General features: G+C 47.1%; 1 protein-coding gene across 1 annotated transcript in view; it reads left to right on the top strand.

Moving 5' to 3' along the window:
- Positions 1-20,896, top strand: part of TNN (tenascin N) — a 50,904-nt gene extending 30,008 nt beyond the window's left edge. Inside the window, exons 8-18 of the mRNA XM_024758826.1 lie at positions 839-1,102; positions 1,783-2,046; positions 3,769-4,032; positions 5,251-5,514; positions 7,907-8,037; positions 9,446-9,578; positions 10,033-10,184; positions 15,291-15,387; positions 16,253-16,420; positions 18,296-18,459; positions 20,756-20,896. Of these exons, the coding sequence (XP_024614594.1) occupies positions 839-1,102; positions 1,783-2,046; positions 3,769-4,032; positions 5,251-5,514; positions 7,907-8,037; positions 9,446-9,578; positions 10,033-10,184; positions 15,291-15,387; positions 16,253-16,420; positions 18,296-18,459; positions 20,756-20,896 (2,042 nt within the window). The remainder of the gene's footprint in view (positions 1-838; positions 1,103-1,782; positions 2,047-3,768; positions 4,033-5,250; positions 5,515-7,906; positions 8,038-9,445; positions 9,579-10,032; positions 10,185-15,290; positions 15,388-16,252; positions 16,421-18,295; positions 18,460-20,755) is intronic.
- Positions 20,897-21,352: the final 456 nt, after the last annotated feature.

Below are 21,352 nucleotides of genomic sequence, written 5' to 3'. Positions count from 1 at the left end.
GGGGAGTGTGTAGTCATGAAAGCCAAGAGCCGAGAGTGTTTCAAGGCAGAGGGAGTGGCTCAGCTCTGACAAATGCTGCTCAAAGGTGGAGCAACGCGAGGATGGCAAGTGTCCATAGGATTTGGCAACATGGAGTTGTTGGTGACCTAGACTAGCAGTTGTAGTGCTGTGCTGTAGAAAATGCCAAGCTTCATTGAGCTGAGGAGTGAATGGGAGGAGAGGAGTGAAACTGAGATATGCAGACGGTTCTCCTGAGAAGCCTGTCAGTTGAGCAGGGGGATGAGAGATCTAGAGCTTGTTTGTCTGGGAATAATGGTAGAGGAGGAGAGATTGATGCTGCAGGTAAGAGGGTAGGTGAAAGGGAACAAAGTCCTTGAGAAGGTGGGAGGGCTCAAAATTCAGAGGAAACTGGTCTAGGTTTTAGCACAAGAAAACAGTTGGATCTCGGAGTCTTTTCATTTTGCTGGGTCTCCCTTCTCCTCCCCTTTTATACAAGAGAAGAAGCTTGAAAGATGTAACTTCTCAGCTCTCAAATTCTGTGAAACAAAATAGCTAGATACCATGGAGATAGCAAAAGAGGTTGTTTCAGTTGCCATTTGGGTGGCTTATCTTGTTGCTCAGGAGATTTTTATTTTCGTGGGAACTAGAAGGACAGAAAACTTCCATGTTGATAAATTTGGAGAAGATCTAATTCCTTCCTGTTTTAATATCCAGTGGCTTGTTTCCCTGGAAAATGTTTTCAATGGAATTGTATTGCTAATAAAGATAAAGTGAATGACGATAAGGAGTTGGGATGTCCCCGCTTGGCTCTAAAATTCAGCCTTTCCTTTTTAAAAAGAAATCGACAGCCCCCAAAACCTGGTGACTGACCAGGTGACAGAGAACACGGCCACCATCTCCTGGGACCCAGTGCAGGCCGTGATTGACAGGTATCTGGTATACTACACCTCTGCTGACGGAGACTCCGGGGAGGTCCTGGTGGGGAAGGAGCAGAGCAGCGCCGTCCTGACGGGCCTGAGGCCGGGCGTGGAGTACACGGTGCACGTGTGGGCCCAGAAGGGGGACCGGGAGAGCAGGAAGGCCGACACCACGGCCCCGACAGGTAATAAGAAAAAGATGGTCAATTAGAATTGAATTTTGAGGGTGTGAATTTGGGTGTACACGGTACCAAAAGATGCGGCTTGAGTTGAGAGACTTTGCAAAGAGAATCTTAAAGATCAAAAAAGACGGTGAGTTCTAGTGGTGATCTCAAGTGCTGCGCTTCCCTGACATTGACAGCTGCCAATGGAGCCACTCAATCAAGCAGAAGACAGAAGTAAAGTTGTGCAGTGGCCGTGTTTTTAGCAGGCCCAGCAAAGACACTGATAGGCTCTGGTCATTGCAACGCTCGTGATAATACTTTCAGAATGATTGCTTGGGAAGTAGCCCCTGATAAAGTGATAAATTAGATACCCTGAAGTCATGGCAGATGTCTAATTGATTGCTTTGATGTGCCATAATGTTGCTAAGAAGACATTGTTCCTCCCACATTTTAGGGAGCTGAAAGCCAGGGAAGCATGTCAAGTTTATAATGAGCAGTCCTTTGAGATGGAGAACCAGGGGTTACTTTCTTCCTCGACTCCCACCAGGCCCTCTGGATGGGAATATCATTGCCTTGTGCCAGTAGGGCTCTAGGAGATAAAAATCGCAGTGATGGGGTGGTGGGTATCTCTTACATGGCTTCAAAGCTTAGGTTTTCCCAAACATTTTCTTTTTTCTTTTTTTCCAAACATTTTCTTAAAGAAATTGACAGCCCCCAAAACCTGGTGACTGACCAGGTGACAGAGAACACGGCCACCATCTCCTGGGACCCGGTGCAGGCCGTCATCGACAGGTACCTGGTGTGCTACACCTCTGCTGACGGAGACTCCGGGGAGGTTCCAGTGGGGAAGGAGCAGAGCAGCGCTGTTCTGACGGGCCTGAGGCCGGGCATGGAGTACACGGTGCACGTGTGGGCCCAAAAGGGGGACCGGGAGAGCAGGAAGGCCGACACCAAGGCTCCAACAGGTAATGGAGCATTGTTCTTTGAAAATGTAAGCCCTGTCATACCGTCTATGGCACATCAAGTTTTGTCTTTCTGTTCTAAAACTGGCAGAATTGATGATTTCTGGAAGAGCAGGATGGTAGACTCCTGTCAAACCACACACCAACCCTCACTCTATTTTTACACATTATATCATAATGAAGAGCTCATACTTGGCCTCACACTTTGATCTCGTGAAGGTAAATGGTGATTGGTGTTATCCACCGACTGTTCCTCCAATTGTATATTTCCTTTGTGATCAATCATTAAATATTTCTTCTTGAAAGGGAAGAAATAAAAAGAAACCACATGTTAGGATCTGTGAGCTAAGTACTTTAGGAAAATGGCTTCTGGCGTAATCTCTTTGGAACAGGGAAGAGTTATTGCTGTCTTAGTGGATAAATCCTCTTTGAGTACTGTGTGCTCTGTTCTCAGGATCCTAAGCTTGCATTTTTATACAGTAACGGTTCATACTTTGTAAAGTTCTTTCATCTCTGTTTCCTCATTTTTTAAGAACAGACTTATTGAGTTATAATTTACACACTATGAAATCTACCCTTTTAAAGTGTGTAATTTAGTATGTGCAGAGTGGTGCAACCATCACCACTGTCTAATTCAGAATATTTTCATCACCCCAGAAGCTAACCCCATACCATTAGCAGTCTTTCCCATCCCTACTTCCCCCAGCCTTAGGAAACTACTACTGTCTATCTCTAGAGATTTCCTTATTCTGGACATTTCATATAAATAGATTCATATAATATGTGGCCTTTTGTGACTGGCTTCATCACTAAGCATAATATTTTCAAGGTTTATCCATGTTGTAGCTTGTGTCAATATTTCACTTTATTGCTAAATAATATTCCATTATATGGATATAATACATTTTGTTTATCCATTTGTCAGTTTATGAGCATTTGGGTTGTTTCCACTTTTTGGCTATTATAAATAATGACGCTACAAGTTTTTGTGTACAAATTTTTGTATGGCCATATGTTTTCAATTCTTCTGGCTACATACTTTGGAGTGGAATCCTGGGCCATATGGTAATTCTATGTTTAACTTTTTGAGGAGCTGCCAAATTGTTTCCAGAGCGGTGGCACTATTTTGCATTCCTACCAGCAAATAATGAGAATTATATTCCTCATTTAGTTGGTACTCAGAGGGCTTTGTTGAGACGGGTAGAGCAAGAATCAATATGCCCATTTTACAGTTGAGAAACCTCAGGTACAGAGAAGTGAATGATTTCTACAGTTCACAAAGTTAGCTGATGATTCATGGAGTCAGATTTGTGGAATATTCATGGAATATTATGGTACCTTAAAATCTGTTTGGCAAGGCCCACGTTTTACAAATGAGGAGTGGAGACCCAGCCAGAGGCAGCAGAGTTGTCCAGGGCCACCGCTGGCTGATGGCAGAGCTGGGCCTAGTTCCCTGGCTCCAGCCCAAGGCTCCACCTGCTCCTCCACTCTGCCTCTCAGGCTGGGACTGGATTGGAGCTCCTGTGACTCTGACCTAGTGCTCATTCTGCTGTCCTGTGCTGCCTCCTTGAGGATCCAAAGAGTCCAGCTGTGGTGAGATCTACGTCCATGAAACAACTGAAAATCCACAAAGGAGATGGGAAAACCTTTAGAACGGAGGCTACCTCACCCAAGAAACATCGTCTCACTCTTTGGTGCTTATCAATAGTGCACTTTTCCTTTCAGACATTGACAGCCCCCAAAACCTGGTGACCGACCGGGTGACAGAGAACACGGCCACCATCTCCTGGGACCCGGTGCAGGCCGTCATCGACAGGTACCTGGTGCGCTACACCTCTGCTGAAGGAGACTCTGGGGAGGTTCCGGTGGGGAAGGAGCGGAGCAGCGCCGTCCTGACGGGCCTGAGGCCGGGCATGGAGTACACGGTGCATGTGTGGGCCCAGAAGGGGGACCGGGAGAGCAGGAAGGCCGACACCACGGCCCCGACAGGTAATGGAGCATCTTTCTTCGGGAACGTAAGCCCTGTCCTGTTAAGCCTACGGCTGGTCATGTTTTGTTTTCCTGAACTCACACTGGCAGAGTTGATGATTTAATGAAGAGCATGATGGTGTTCCTTCATAATAGACTACAAGCCATCTCTTATTTCCCTTTAACTTGACAAGTCAGGTCCACCTGGCAGTCTCCAAGCTACAAGTCTGCTATGACTGCATGGTATGTCCAGCCACTGTTCCTCTGAGTGTGTGAATCTTTTGTTCAGTATTGAGGGTCTCCTATTGAGTTTGTGATTGGAAACAGGAAATGAATTGAAATGTCATTAATATTAATCATAATATGTTCAAAATTCAACTTCAAAAAAGTAGACTTTATATCCACCAGAGTGAGTAGTTGTATGTGGTTTACTTTACTGTAAATGAATCATATGATAATTCTAGTTTGGAGGATAAGAGTAATTTCTATGTTATGCTCTTTTTCTTAATCGAAGTATAGTTGATTTACAATATTGTGTTTTTTTCAGGTATAATTTCTAGGTTATATTCTCATTTTATTGTGAAAGAGATGTATGATCATATTTCTATACCATGATTTAGCCAGCAAACCATCATTACAAGTGAATCTATATATGCTAAAGGATATTAAAACTCGATTTTAATTTTGCTGATTTGTTTAACAACACATATTGAGCATTTTCCATGAGCCCTTTTCCTTACTAGGCAGTGGGAACCCCGAGGGAGTAGAATACAGCCCTCTTCCTCTGGGAGCTTACATTTGCACCTGGCTAGTAGAATCTTCTTGTATGAAATGGGAGGTCTTCGTTGACATGATGCTAGAAACAAAATTATCAATATTAGCTGCTTGTGAGCAGAGACCATGTCTTCTTGAACTGGACCCTGCACCCTGCCTGGTCCCATGCCTTACATCTAGTGGGTGTTTTGACATATGCTTATAAAACGAAAAAAGAAATTTGTTTTGCTAAACTCTTGGTAGAGGTAATAGTATAGATGCTTAGACTTTGGTCTATTGTGCCTTCTCTTTGAGGAGTCAGAGTCTTCCTGGGGAGAGAAGACATATGTCCATGATGCAGTTAGAGCATGCAAGATGGAAAAAACCACAAAACATGAAAGGGTGTCACCCCAAGAAAAATGGCTGTGAGCTTCCGCACTCTGTGGCCTATAAATAGTGCATATTGATCAGCATTTTTCCTTTCAGACATTGACAGCCCCAAAAACCTGGTGACCGACCAGGTGACAGAGAACACGGCCACCGTCTCCTGGGACCCGGTGCAGGCCGTGATTGACAGGTACCTGGTGCGCTACACCTCTGCTGAAGGAGACTCCGGGGAGGTTCCGGTGGGGAAGGAGCAGAGCAGCGCCGTCCTGACGGGCCTGAGGCCGGGCGTGGAGTACACGGTGCACGTGTGGGCCCAGAAGGGGGACCGGGAGAGCAGGAAGGCCGACACCACGGCCCCGACAGGTACTGTCAGGGACGATGGGGGGCATCAAACTCTTCACTCCTATCAGGAAACAGTCTTCCTCCACATCGGCTGGGGAGCGGAGCAGGGAACACAGTGTTTCTCCTGTGGGCATTCTTCAAAGTGCTTCCCTTTTCACCTTTTTAAGGTAATGTATGTTGACAGGACAGTTCAGATGAAGATGAAAGAGTGTAGAGGAAGTGGTGTGAAAGTAAGACTGTGTGACTCTTCAAGATGGCTGTGCAAAAGGTAGCCTCCCTTCCTACCCCACCTCACCCAGCCAAGCTCCCAGACTCTCTGCCCTGGCTATGAGAACCTGGCTGGGCCTCAGTTTAGGGAGGAGGGAGGCAAGGAGCCTCTTCTGCTTCCATCTCCAGACTGGGGGCAGTGGTGGATCATCTTCATCCCCTTACTACAGTTGGCGACCAATGGGGCCTGGACTGCTTGTCTTTTCTGTGCGTGATGAGGCCCCTGGTGTCGCCGAGCATCACCACGATCAGGCCTCAGAGGGACCTGACAGGATCACTGAGCCCACCCTGACATCCGTGGGCCTCTTTAGACAGTCTGGGCAAGGCCTGGGCCATCCCCTGTGTGGCCGAGTATGCCATGCGTGGCCACTGGCATTAGAAGTGCCTTGATTCCTTTATTATTTTTGTTAGTTGCAATGAACAGAAGTTTTTAATCAAAAAAGTAATACATGCTGATAGTAAAATTTTTCAAACTAAACAAAGATATGTAGAAAGAAAAACTCTTGTCCACATCCCAGTGCTGACATCCAGTGCCGCTCTCCCGAGGCAACCAGCACCTTCCTCCTTCCTTCTCCCCTCCCCTTCCCTCCCTTCCTCCTTCCCCTCTCTCTCTGTCTTCCTGTCTCTTCTTCTTTCCTTTATTCCTTCCTTCCACTCTTCCTTCTTCATCTTCTCTTTGCTTCACTTTCCCCATTTTTAAAGACAAAAATATTTCCTCTTTCTACTTTGCAGAAATGTGGAAATAACTAAGACGACATCTGAAGTTCATAACCCAGGGATGGGTGGGCAGTCAAAGAGGTGGCAGAAGCCAACTTGAGATATTTAAATAGTTAAGGTTTTGCTTTGATTTTGAAAGCAGGAAATTCAGTTTTTCCGTGTGATGGATGGAAGAAAATCCATACCAGATATTATGTTTTAGAAAGTCACACTAAGCTGATGTTACAGAAGCTCAAAATTTGTCAAAATATCCTAATTCAAAGCGATAGCTGCCTGATTTCTATTAAAATACTGCAATTCAGTTCTCAGCTGAAATGCTACTAGGTAGAAAATAGCTTGGAGACATCTTTTTTGGAAACTTCTAAATTAAAATCACCTCCTATGATAATGATTTTTCAAAATGGAAATTTCCATTCATATCTTGTTTGGTTAAAAGAATCTGGCCAATTATCGTGGTGTTGACTAGAATTTTTGCTGAGATTTAGTTTTCCTGGTCTACAGTGCACACACGCACCCACACTTTCCCTCTGGTGTTTTGAGTGGGAAAGTGCATAGGAGCCAGAAGAAATCTCTGGTTTTCCTACATCTCTACAACCCTTTCTTCCTTTCTCTCCTCCTTTATACAAGCACCTCCCCCGCTTCCCCATTCTGTACAGGGTATGCATCTTAGACTGCATACTTAGTTATATAAGACATAGAACTTTATATTTCTTTTCTTTTCTTTTTTTTTTTTTTTTGGCTATGCCACCATGGGGCTGTGGGATCTTAGTTCCCTGACCAGGGATCAAACCCGGGACCCCTTCTGTGGAAGCATGGAGTTCTAACCACTGGACTGCCAGGGAATTCCCCAAACTTTATATTTCTATACCAACTTAATTTCCATCATAAGCTCCCATTCTGCTGGTTAGTTGGAAATCTCAGGAAATTTAGGGTCACGCTCCTTCCCCAGGGCTGTATGTAAGGTCTTGGGTGGTTTTCCAAGGCCAGGGAGTCCCATCCAGTATTTCGGTCATCCTTCTGGGTAGCTGTTTGCTGAGTGCCTCTGTGTGCAGGGACCTTCCAGATCTGCCTTCCCCCATCCTTCCTTGCCACTTTGGGAGCCCTGCGATCTCAGGGAATCTGTCTGCTGATTGAGATTGCCCGTACCCACTGCTCTCTGGAGATCTGCTGGGGAGGTGGGAGCCCAGGTTCACTCCCTCTGGGACTCACCTAACTCCCTGTTCCTTAATCCTCTTGTCCTCGGTGGGTTTATACTTTTAGAAACACAGATCCTAAAGGCCTTGTGGCAAGGAAGAATGGAGCCTGCTACCTGCTTGATGGGAGGAAGAAAAATGGGAGAATATATAGGGAGAAAACATAAGCCAACACCTCAAAAATTACCTCTTCTCATTACCTTAGTAATAATAATTACTTGGTGTTTTATATACAGACATTGACCCTCCCCAAAACCTTCATCCGTCTGCTGTAACACAGTCTGGTGGGGTATTGACCTGGACACCCCCCTCTGCTCAGATCGATGGCTATATTCTGACCTACCAATTCCCAGATGGCACTGTCAAGGTACTGGATGCTCCTTGTCTTTTCTCTTCTGCCCCTGCCCAGCCTCCCTGTGAAGCAACTCACTTGGGCCAGCCAGCTTGATAGGTGGCCCCATGGCAACCTGCCGATGAACACGTTGATCCTTATTGATCACCACCTATGTGCAAGGGGCAATGCTAAACTTGGTCATCTGTGGACAATTTATGTTTGGTCTCATTTTTTAAAAAATAAATTTATTTATTTGTTTATTTTTGGCTGCGTTGGGTCTTTGTTGCTGCGCTCGGGCTTTCTCTAGTTGTGGCGAGTGGGGGCTACTCTTTGTTGCAGTGCACGGGCTTCTCGTTGCGGTGTCTTATCTTGTTGTGGAGCACGGGCTCTAGGTGCGCGGTCTTCAGTAGTTGTGGCTTGCGGGCTCTAGAGCGCAGGCTCAGTAGTTGTGGCTCATGGGCTTAGTTGCTCCGCGGCATGTGGGATCTTCGTGGACCAGAGCTCGAACCCGCATTGGCAGGCGGATTCTTAACCACTGCGCCACCGGGGAAGTCCCGTGTGGTCTCATTTTATAGGACTAAACTTTGTGCCTGCTCCTTCCTAGCTGACCGTCACATATCTGCTGGCCACACAATCTGCTCCATGTTATTTGGTTTAATGTCTGTCTTCCCCAATAAATGTTAGCACCATGAGGACGGGGAATTTTTGTCTGTTTTGACTATCCTTGTATCTAAAGTGCTTGGAACTTAGCACTTGGTTGGTGTTCGATAAATATTTATTGAATGAATTGATTAACCCTTATTTCAAGAATTATACCTCCCGTCTGGAATCTGAAGGCCAGCACATTTTCGTAACTTGTCCAAGTGGGAAGTTATTATTCTCTCTCCTTCACAAGGAAAAAAGAAGAGAGGAAGGAGAAAAGGAAGGGCCCCTTGATTTATTCATTATCTCAGTTAATGCTTATGACAGTCCTGCCAGGAAAGTTCACCCTATGTTTATAGAGCAAGTAGGACAGTTTCAGAAGAAAGGTTATTGAAAAACCAACTCTCTCCCTGCCTCACAGATAACCATAGCCTGCTTCACCTTCCCATTAACTTCTCAGCCTGGTGTTGCCAGCCTGTTTCTTCCAGTGGTGGCTGAGGTTGGTGCCCCAGCATGTATTTGGGGGGCAGAGGTCGCCAGGACACCTAGTGGGTGCTCTCCCAGTGGTAGTGCCAGGTGCTGGTTTCCAGCTAGAGCTCCCAGAAGTGCTGAATCTCCATGGCACAGCCCTTCAGAGAAGCAGCTAGAACCTACTTGGATTCTGGGTTGCCAATGAGCCTTCAAAGAGACAAAACTCTACCCTCCCAGGTAGCTTCTGTCATTAGCACCAGGGAATACTATTGACACCTAGGGTGCTGGGGGCGATAAATGAATGTCTACTGTCTCCTTTGTTTGGTAGGAGGTGCAGCTTGGAAGAGGGGACCAGAGGTTTGAGTTGCAAGGCCTTGAGCAGGGTGTCACCCTCCCTGTCTCCTTGGTTGCCTTGAAGGGTGATCGCCGGAGCAGGAGTGTATCCACCACGCTTTCCACAGGTAACGTGAGCTCGTGCACTCTGCGTAAGAATGCAGTGGAGGACAAGCATTGGAGAGGCCAGAAGAGGTGTCCAAGGAAGAGCAAGTAGCTACAGGATTCTGGATTTCTCTAGACAGGGGGAAATGGAAGTGGGGTCATGAGTTCAAAAGAAACCCATCCCATGGTAGAGAGACGAAGGAGGGGAGTGGAATAGTGTTATTTGGTGAGAGAGGAGTTGGGTCGGAGGAGGAGGAAATGATGTGAACTTGACCTTATTTCTAATACGTTTGGAGGGTTTCATGAGAGCAGAATGAGTGAGAAAAAAAAGACGTGAGTGAAGAGTTGGAAGAAGCAAAGTAGTAGGGGGTTCCAAAATAATTTCTAAACATAATAATGTTAAAATAGGGGACAAGCCCCACTCCCCTCCTCCCTCGCCCTTCTCCTAACAACACTGTCCCTCTGCTTGGCTCCCAGTTGGTGCCCGTTTTCCACACCCTTCGGACTGCAGTCAAGTTCAGCAGAATAGCAACGTCGCCAGTGGTCTCTACACCGTCTACCTGCACGGGGATGCCAGTTGGCCCCTGCAGGTGTACTGTGACATGGACACGGATGGAGGTGGCTGGATCGTGAGTCCCACGGAGCCCTGGGCAGTGTCTTGTTTCTCAGGCCAGGAAGCTCTATTTCTTCTTCATACATGGGAGGGAGGAGCTTTGGTGGCTTGCTGCTGTTTTTAAAGAGATCCCACCCCACTGGAAGAATAGAGCCTGAAGTACTTCACTCCTGGGGTAGAGCAGGCTTTGTAAACTAAGGCTGATGATTGGGAAGGCTTGTGGGTTTATCACTGTCTACTAATGCCCTTTACACATGTGTTAGCCTACATTTTACTCTGTGCAAAGCACTCTCATAAACATGACCCTCACACATAAGCTATAGAGTAAGTGAGAGAGATTATTGTTCATATTTTATAGGTAAATTGAAGCCCAAGAGCAGAAGTGCCTTGGCTAAATCACATGAGTTAATAACAAAGTTGGGACCAGATTTTAGGACTCCAGCCTCCTGGGTCATTGGTCTTCCCAGTGGGTCATCTCAGGCCATCCAAGATGGAAACACATGGCCTCTTTGTGGGCTCAGTCCTCTGAATTGGAGCCGTTGTCCAAGTTCTGTATCCTGGCTCCACGGTACAGAAGCAAGGCCTTTGGAACTTTGATACGAAAGGCTAAAACCTGAGAGAAGGAAACTTGGCAATGTTCTGACTGTCCCTCTTGCATGCGGAGGTTTTACTCTCTGTGGACCAGTAAACCACATGGTACCTTCTTTGATTGCATCTGCCTGATCCAATTATATGATGAGCTGCTTTTGAGAGTTTCAATCTGATCTTTCCATCTCCCCCACCCCCTTCTTCCTGTACCCGAACAGAGAGAGGATCTCACTGCTCCAAATCAGCCTGCAGTCCTACCCACTGTGCTTCCACCACTCACTGTGGGGAGGAGAAAGCATGATCTCATAGAGCTCCAACTATGTTCATTTACACATTCGCTCAGGGGCCTGCAAAACCAAAGACACTTGAACAGCCACCGATACAATGATACCATCTAATAAGCAGCAAAGAAGAAAACTTATTATCCACACAGCTGCATCTGATGGCTGAAAGGCAGTAATGGGATTGGATGGGGGAAATTCCTGATTGATTTATAAAAAATAATGGAACAGAATGTAACACGGGAGGCCTTCCACCTGACCAGACTCACAGGGCTGTACCTGCTGCTTCTCATCAGCACCATTGTAGCTCTAAGCATTCTGTCCTTTCAGGCTTGAAGCCGGTTCCCTGCATTTGTGCCCATAGATGCCCATTGGCAGGATGTTTGTTCTGTCCAATGTGACCTTTCTGAAAGCCAGCCTCGCCCAGGGCAGGAGATGTGTGTCTAGGGCAACCTTTCGAAAGAGACCTGCTAGTCTGTCTGCCTGGGAGTACCCATGATTTTTCCACAAATATTTATTGAGTGCCTACTATGTGTCAAGTACTGTTTGACGTACTCAAGAACCAGCAGTAAACCACACAGACAAAAGTCCCTGACCTCAAGGATCTTGCCTCCTACATCTTGCCCATGCAAGTGACCTTTACCGGAACACAGACGTCAGTTCTAGAAATAATAGAATCACTCTGGGTTCTAAACAATGCCAGTCCCCCACCCCCTCCCAAGTCTTGTTTTCTCACCCAGACTCCTGAAGATAATACATGAACTGAAATTCTGTAGGGTTCTCCTCAAAGCTACCACACTCCAGAAAATATACAGAGTCCTGAAAACTTCTCTACCAAATCTTTTACTGACGGTTTCCATGTTTTGCGGGGGTTCAGGAGTCTGCTGTCATTGAAAGATGATCATCTTATGAATACATTGCTCTTCTAAATTGAGCTTCTCAAATCCCTTTAAGGAGATTCTTCTCCATTCCAGGCAGCAGAAACCCAATTTGATTAACAGGCCAGGACTCTGCCGTGAGTTAACTGAGGCTATGGGTGGGAGGCTGGAATGAAGACCCTCAGGGAACACTTAAGTGTCTCACATATTTTCGTCTTTGTTTTCCATCCTGCAAGTCCTAAGGACTACACGAGAGGCTCTTTCCACAGGCATTTAAATGAGATTTTCATTTTTTCCTCTTGGTTTAGACATTCAGGACTGTGAGTAAGTTCTAGGGTGCAGTGAAGCTCTGTTGTGTAGAACCAGGCAGAAAGAGATTCTTTTCTCCTTTGAGACTTACTTGCTAAGGGGCTTTTGTTACCCCAGGTAGTTCACTATAAGGTATTTTCACCTCATAGAAGGGAATAGACTAGATTCTGATTGAGTCAGTTAAGGCTGACTGATCAAGATGTACAAATGATCCCCGTGGGTCAGTTCATTTGGAATCTGATATCATAAAATGCAAGCTAACATTTACTGAGATCTAATAATCACTTATTATATCTGTATGTATGTGCCAGACTCTGGCCCCTATACTTTATGATTTATCATGATTGATGACCTTGCTGAAGCCTTGATTTAAGAGAATGGCAAATGGGCTATTAACATCTTGATCTAATAGTTTAGAGAAGTGAGGCTTGTCAAGGTTAATTAACTTGCCCAAGGACACCGCTAGTAAGTATAGAGCTGGGTCTAAACAGTGATGCCAAGAGCATCAGAACCATTTTTTTGGAGTTTCCCTAGCCAAGCTGAAGCATTAGTAAAACAAACAAAGAAAAAAACAAATTAAAAAATGCTTGGGCACTGTGTTCATTGATTAGAGATAGAGACCAAGTACCAGGATCAAATTTGAGCCTGACCTTATAGTATAACTAATTATATCAGTGGGAACAGAATTTGATGCAGGGTGTGTGGAACCAAACATTGGTGCCCACATCTGCCCTAGGATTCCAGTGTCGGTGATACAGGAGTAGTCCCAGGTGCTAGGAAGTTAACAGTTAGCCTCAGAATCTTACGACATGCTTTTTGAACAACAGGGTCAGTAGAGCTGGTTTTTTCAGGCTTTCTCATGGAAAGATGAGGAGGCAGTGTTTTATATTTGCATCAGCAACTGAATAGTTAGTTGTGTAACTCTGGCTGTTCGCTTTTCTGAACTTTCACATCTGTAAAATGGCATTGTATATTCTTGCCCTGGAGTCAGCCCTTAACAAATGCTCAACAAGTGATTGTTACACAAGTGAATAAATGAAAAAAGAAATGAAGGAAGCCAGTAAAGGAAGGGGACGTCTCTGAAAGACGGACACGTGAAAAGATGGGAAAGGGAACAGCAGTGTTAGTGCGGTGGGTCGTTGTTCGCCATGACGATCCCTAAGTTCTGCTCAGAGGCTCTGTATCCTTTTCATGTGTCCTGTCTCACGAGTCCTCCCAGCACCTCTGAGGTAGACACCTCCTTCCCGCTTCTAACCTGTTGGACAACAGGCTGACTGAGGCTCAGGAATAGAAATGATGGACTCACCAACGCCCTGCCAGGACTCCCACCCGTTGCCGTCTTCGTTCAGTGCCTCCTGGGCCAGCAGACAGGGAGCTGGCGGTGAGCTCCCACTCGGAGCTCTCGGCATTGTTGTGGGCAAGCTGCTCTCTCCTCCTTCCCCGTCTCTTCCCAGAGAAAAGTGTCAAGAATTCTCAAGTATCAGGAGGTTTACCTCATCAGATTCAAGATAAAGTGCTCGACTTCAAGGCACGTGGTGTGAAGCATGGTGGAAAGGAGGGGGGGATTGGATTTTGTGTTGGGCGTCTGCTTTTGAATGAACACGAAGGAAAGGAGGCGGAGAAGAAGATGCCACTCCAGCCTTGGGGAGTTCCAGACTCATTTGTGAAGTTAGCTAGGATGGTGTCTAGCGTGGCCCTCAAGGCCAGGAGGAATTAGCATACGTAGGTGTGTTTAGCTTTTAGGTACTTTTTAGGTTTACTTCATAGAAAAGAATCCAATGTACTCTGACTGGAACTGCCTCCCTTCCTCAGATAGAGGAAGTTTTGAAAAGAAAGCAGCCTGTACTCTCATGAAACAGTCGCACCTCCGTTTCCACGTTGTCCCTTCTCACTCACTCTTCAGCCCCGTCCGGTTTGCTTTCTGCTCTTGTCGCTCACTAGCACAGCCTTTGCTCAAGCCACTGGCGATTCTGTGTCACCAGATTCTGTGGACAGTTTGGACCTCGTGCTCCCTGACTTCTCACCAGCATTTGATACTATTGGGCACACCTTTCTCCAGCGGCCTTTCTGATTCCGCATTTTCCCAGTCGTCCTTCACGTCCCTAGTTGCTCCCCTTTCGCCTTAATGAACTTATCCTGCTGTGTGTGGCTCTTATATCTCGGGGTCTGCAAGGCTTCATTCTAGGCCACTTTCTCTTTTCAGTTCCTGTTTTCTTCCCAGGTGGTCTCATCCTTCCAGTGGCTTCATCTTCCTCTCTAACATCCTGGTGGCTTTCCATGTTAGTTAGGATAGAATGGGCTATGCTACAGTAGCAAACCAACCCCAAATTTCAATTATTTAACCCATAAAAGGTTTTTTCTCACATGTGCGAAGTCACTTCTCAGTGGTGACTCAGGAATTCAGGCTGATCACAGCTTGTGGCCCTGCCCTGTCATCACGTGGTCTTCCCCGTGGCACCATGGCCCAGGGCAATGGAAGAGAGAGTGTGGAGACCCCCAGCCCATAAGCTATGCTCCTGTTTACAGTCCTGTGGTTGGAGCAAGTCATATGGTTCCAGCTTAGCTGCAAGAAAGGCTGAAAAAGAAGGTCTCCCTGTGTTCAGAGGGTGAGGAGAGTGAAAGGGGACTTGCTGAGCACCCGGCACTGTCTCAGATACACAGGTACACCTTCTAAGTCCAGCCTGGCTCTCTCCTGCGAACTCTAGCCCTTACATTCAGTGGTTCCTATGGCATCTTTGTTCACCAGGATACCTCAGAAGTCACTCACACTTACCAGGTCCCCAGATGAGCTCTGCGGCACTCACAGAAACTGTCCTCTCTCACAGCCCCTTTCCCAGCGATCGGCTGAGTGAATTGCCCTCAGCGCTGCGAGCCCAAACCGCGAGAGGCAGTCTTGACATCCTCCTCTCTCTCAGCTCCACTTCCAGTCCATCGCCACGTCTGTCAGTTTTCCCTTCTGTCCCCTCTGCCCATCCTCAGGGCAGCCCCAGTCCACTGTGCTGCCCTCTGTCGCTCAGCCACGTCTGTTCAGGTATGTCAGAGGGAAACGTCCATCTCCCTCTTCAGGTCTTCCAGAGGCGGAACACTGGGCAGCTGGATTTCTTCAAGCGCTGGCGGACCTACGTGGAAGGCTTCGGGGACCCCATGAGGGAGTTCTGGCTTGGTATGACCTTTGAGCATGCATAAAGGCTGAGGTGCAAGTGGGAGACTCCCCTCTGAAAAGCTGGTCAGGCAGCGTTCAGGAAGAGCTCCGAGCGACAGGGACTCTCTGAGGAACCTGCCGACCGGGGCGTTGGTGTGGCTGTGTCGCTGGGAAGGTTCTCATGTGCTCTGGGCGTGTGAGAGGGTGGGACTGTCACAGGTGGGTGGGCTTTATGCTGCATCTAAGGCCCGCACAACCTGCCTGCAGCCTGAACTTTTCAGAAACCACAAGAGGAGAAAAATAGTTGATTGATTGGGACTCTGGGAGGTCATACGAGTCCCTGACATTCTGCTAGTAATGCCAGTCATTATGGCCTTGTTGTTTTTTCCCTTTTACGTCTGCTCTATTCTGGAGCAGATGTTTGTAGAGAATGAAATAGCCAAAAGCATCAATTGGTAAATGAAGAATTAAAAAATCATAACGCGGATACTCAGGGTCTGATAGAGTAGATGATGTTTGTGGTTTGCTTGGTACAAAAGTCCCTTCGGTGACCTTAGAGTCAGTAGGTGATCTCCTCTCCCACTTGGTGAGATAAGTGGATGATAACTAGAACAGCTTCTGCTTGAGGGAGAAGGAGTCAGTGGGGGCAGATTCATCCCACAATTAACCCCTCCGCTCCCTCCCAGAGGATGTGGCTTCCATGACTGTGCCAAAGACATAATGGGATGAGAGAATGAGCCCCCCAGAAGAGATGGTGTAGGGAAGGCCCCCATTAGCAGCAGAGGTAAAGGCTAAGGCAGCTTTGCGGGCTGAAAGTCTCCGATGCCACTGGTGGGTGCTCACACACCGGTTGATTGGTGACCGGAATTCCATTCCTGATTCCTAGGACTCGACAAGCTACACAACCTCACCACAGGCACGCCCACCCGCTATGAGGTGAGAGTGGACTTACAGACTGCCAACGAATCTGCCTATGCCATATATGACTCCTTCCGAGTAGCCTCCAGCAAGGAGCGGTACAGGCTGACAGTTGGGAAATACAGAGGCACAGCAGGTAAGACAAAACGTGTCCTTCCTGCTGGGGTCTCCTGCTCTGTGTGTCTGAGGATTGGTTGGCCACCTGCCATGGGTCTCGGGGGGATAGAATATTGTTCTGTGACGGTGAATTGTCCTCACTGACAAGTGAGGCCCCACGCCCCGCAGGGGATTAAACAGAATCATTGAAGCAGTCTTTTTTTTTTTTTTTAAACACATTATACATTTTTATTTTATTTTTTTCACCCTTCTTTATTTATTTTATTTTATATATATATATATACATATTTTTTTTTTCTGAATGAATGAATGAGGTTGCAGGACAAAAGTTCTCAATCTTTAGCTGGCATCAGAAGGGCTTGCTGTCATCTGAAGGGCTTGTTAAAGCACAGACTGCAGGGTATGACCGTGGAGTTTCTGGTTTTGTATGTCTGGGGTGGACCTGGGACCGTGCATTTCTAACGAGTTCCAGGTGTTGCAGCTGCTGACAGTTCAGGGTCCGCTTTGAGAACCATTGCTGTAGATGGTCAGAGACAGCTCGTCCTTGTTAGGCATAATCAAAGCCTGCTGTTGAAATAAAGAAGCTTCCTGTGGATCGGTGTCTCAGAAGGAACTCTGGGCTTGGAGTCTCAGGTCGGAGATTTGAGTCCTGGCTCTGCTGCTTGTGGACTGTGGGACCGTGACAAATTCCTAGAGTCTAACCTCTGTGAGTTTGTTTCCTTATGGGATTAAGGGCTGCCTGACCCACCCCTCAGGCTTGCTGTGGGCATCAAATGAGAATGTATATGTGAAGGTGATGGGTAACTCAGATATCAGATTAAATGGAAGTATTGTTATTGTAGGAACAGAACTTGATTAAGCTTGGGATTGATATGAGCCCTTATTGCATTTTATGAGCTGAATTAAAAAGTAAACTTATAAAAGGATGACAAATGTGATGGGGAAATAGTAGAATACAAGTAAAATAATTAAGGCAGATTTCTAGATAGGATTAACGAAGCACTTGATCGTACCTATGTGCCCAGAAGGTCCCTAGAAGTTCAGGTGTGTGTGTGGGAGGATTAATAAGGAGAATCTTCCTCAGGAGTGGGGTTGAGCTGGGCTTTGAGGAATGGTGAGGCTTTGGAATGATGAAGAGCAGAGAGAAACAGGTGAGAAGAGGCATGGAAGATGGCTGCGTCCACTTCACACGTGGAGGGCGCCTGTGCGGATAGTGGGCTGTGAGATTGTGCAAAGGGTACAGCCAAGTTACAGGCCTGAAAAGCCAGGAGGAGGAATTCACTCCACGTGGGAGGACGTAGGCCTGAGATGATGAAAATGGACGCTTAAGCTTCGGAAGAGCTAGGAAATCTGTGTGTTTACACAGGCCTGGAGAGAGATGAGAACAGCCCAGGGTGGCAGCCGTGGGTGCAGGGGTATATAGGAGTGACCTGCAGAAGGAAGGGCTTGATAATGGGGTACACAGGATTGTCAGATGTGGCTCGGGGGGACCCAGTCTGGGTGACTGGGAGGATGCTCAAGCAGAGACAGGAGCACAGAAAGGGGGTTAGTTGTGTGAGGGTGGTCAGGTACTATGGGGAGCGTCGAGGAGTTTGGTTTTGGGTGTTTGGATATTTTACTGTGAAGCCTCTAGGTGAAAATGCTTTTAAAGCTATTGGAGAAACAGGCCTGAAGTTTGGGTGACAAGCCTGGAAAGAGAATCTGTTCATCCTTATCATGTTCTCATCTTGGCGATTTTGAGAAAAGAGTGGCTCCTTGTGGCCTAACTGACTGGATCCCTGGCGTTTTCATGCTTGGAGGTTTTCCTGCCCCCAGTCCTCTTTCAGGCCAGAGTTTGATCACGCCCTCAGGGATGAAACTTGGGCTCTCCCCTCTCATGTCTTCTCTCCTGCAGGGGACGCTCTTACTTACCACAATGGATGGAAGTTTACAACCTTTGACAGAGACAATGATATCGCCCTCAGCAACTGTGCCCTGACGCATCATGGCGGCTGGTGGTACAAGAACTGCCACTTGGCCAACCCTAATGGCAGATACGGGGAGACCAAGCATAGTGAGGTAGGTGACAGGTGAACATCTTTTTTGTCCCAGGCTTTTCCCATATTGTGTTCCTAGAGTGACACCCTCCAGACTGGTTTGGCTGACCCTCTCCTTCTGCTGCCAGCAGTCAGGGCAGTAAGACTTCTTCTCCAGGCTCCATGGCCTTGAGGTCAAGGCCCTCCCTGCCCATCTGCTGCAGCCCCTCCCGCTCTACATTCCCACCAATGCTGTACCCTTACTCAGTGCAGGGAGGTACTCAGGCTGCCCACCGCTTAATAGAGATGATATGGGTCCCACACCATCTCACTTTACGAGTTCACACATGGACACTGTCTTGGTCAGCTCAAGCTGCTGTAACAAAATAATATAGCCGGCATGGCTTAGGCAGCAGACATTTATTTCTCATGGCTCTGGAGGCTGGGAAGTCCAAGATCAAGTTCCCAGCAGATTCAGTTCCTGATGAGAGCTCTTTCTGGCTTGTGGATGGCCACCTTTTCACAGCATCCTCACATAGTGTGGAGAGAGAGAGAGAGAGAGCTCTGGTCTGTCCTTCTCTTCTTATAAGGGCACTGATCCCACCATGGTTGACCTACCCTCATGACATCATCTAACCCTAATTACCTCCCAAAGGCGCCATCTCCAAATACCTTCACGTTGTGGGGTCGGGGCTTTAACAGATGCAATTTGGCGGGGGAGGGGCACAAACATTTTATCCGTAACAGACACTTCAGAATTCTTTCTAGTCGTTCATCCAGTTAAACCAGAGCTATTTTTCTCAGTCCTTTGATCACGGGGAAAACAAAGTTTTCTGTCTTATGTCAGACCCACCCTTGGATCCACTTCATCCAGAGCCACCCAAAGTCTGCCCAGAGCGTTGTGCTAAACTGGTTTCTCCAGTTCAGGAGTGTGCACACAGGGCCAGGAGCTGGCGAGGGCTCCTCCCCCGCTCCCTTGCTCTGCAACTTTCCAATCAGTGATTTCTTGAATCCTCTTGCCCTGGGAACATCGTCGTGGTTCCTCGCCAGCTTCCAGGCATCTCCTGCCTGCTCCCTCACAGATTCTTAAAAATTGCATCTTTGTTCCTACCCATCATGAATCCATCCCCTCCATGAACTCTCCCCTTCCTGGGTTTCTCATTTCCCATCCTAGATCTTGATCCTAGCCTTCAGGAAGCCACCTGTCCCCAGAACTCATACATAGGGTACCAATATGACTGTAAATATTAGGACATCTGAAGTCCAGGTACATTTTGATTCCTTTGGTCCTAACCAGGCAGCAGGGACTCCCAATCCTTATGTGATTTTTCAAAGGGAAGAAGAAATGTGTCCCCAGGGGAGCCATGGAGGGTGTGCCCGTGAATCGTGGTGGCAGCATGTGGGCTGACTCAGGGAAGCCTGTGACCAGAGATCAAATATTTGAAATGAGCAGCCAGCATGCCCTAAACCATCCCATATTTGCTAATAAAAGACATTCATCTGCTTAATGTGCTTTTCACAGTCTGCAAGGCATTTAGCTTCTTGTTTATTATTTACCTCACAAATTAAAATACATAAAATTGGTCACTTGGGCTCTTTATTGGCCAGGTTGCAAGGTTATTAAGTGAATTAAATATTATTGTACTCACCCATCAAAAGTTGTAAAATGAGATTTAGTTTTCAGCAGACTATTTATTACCCAGAGCTAATATCTAAACAGTCTAAATTGAAAATGATTTTCCACAATTGGCCAATTAATATGTTTACTGTTGCCTTTAATTTTTTGTAAAGGAAAAGTGAGGCAAAGATAATTCGATCATTGCTGGCCAGGTTGACCCCGGGTTACCTTTGCTGCTGCTCTGGCCTCACCCGCCTCCTGGGCTCACACCCCCCATCCTCCAACCACAGGGGACTTCCAAATTGTCAGCCTGTCTAACCTCAGCTGCCCAGCAGAGGGAGCACGCTTCTAGATTCCTGTCTCACTGCCTTTATAAATACCTTAGTCTCTCCCCTAGGCAGAGAGGGAGTAGTTTCCCTGGCAAAGAAACATTCTCTGGTACCATAATCCACCCCACCCTCTCCCAGGTGCCTCTTCTTGATGTTGGCTTATTTATTTATTTTTTGCGGTACGCGGGCTTCTCACTGTTGTGGCCCTCTCCCGTTGCGGAGCACACGCTCCGGACGCGCAGGCTCAGCGGCCATGGCTCACGTGGATCCACCCGGACCGGGGCACGAACCCGCGTCCCTTGCGTCGGCAGGCGGACTCCCAACCACTGCGCCACCAGGGAAGCCCTATTTATTTGTTTTATTTATTTTATTTACTTATTTATTTAATGTAGGGGGTGAACTGGGAGCCATGGAAAGGACATGAGTTCTCCATTCCTTTTGTGGAGTTGAAGATCCGCCCTCATGGCTACAGCGGGGAGCATGTCCTGGGCAGAAAGAAGCAAACACTGGGAGAAAATTCGAGAACATTCTGACGGCCCATTCATGCACTTATTGCACAAGAGGAGACCAGCCCGGGGTTGGGGCCTGTGTAAGCATGGGGTGGGGTGGGTACTAATGACTGGCTAATGGAAGTCTGAGGGGTGCTCATAGCCCTTGGCTTCTGAGATGGCTTGATAACCTGTAGGACAAAGCATGTCACCAAGCTTCCAACCATATGGCTCACTTCCTTGTCACCTGCATTTTGCTCACCTGCATTTTGCCCACCTGCATTTTGCCCACCTGTATTGTGGGCCTGAAAATCAACACAAAAATAGCTGCACAATGTGTATGGGCAAGACAGCACTGGAACTGCAAGGTTTTCTGCTCTATCTTCAGTAACAAACATACGGGATTAGGGCAAAAAAAAAAAGGGGCGGCAGATAAAGAATCACCTAGTGCTTCTTCAATTGGAAATCTCTGGAAATTGGTATATATATATTCAGGGCTCT

This window comes from Neophocaena asiaeorientalis, unplaced genomic scaffold, assembly GCF_003031525.2.
Source record: "Neophocaena asiaeorientalis asiaeorientalis breed wild unplaced genomic scaffold, Neophocaena_asiaeorientalis_V1.1 scaffold182, whole genome shotgun sequence".
NCBI classification, from domain to species: Eukaryota; Metazoa; Chordata; class Mammalia; order Artiodactyla; family Phocoenidae; genus Neophocaena; species Neophocaena asiaeorientalis.
The sequence above is the reverse complement of the archived record's forward strand: the minus strand, read 5'-3'. Positions and strand labels throughout refer to the sequence as shown.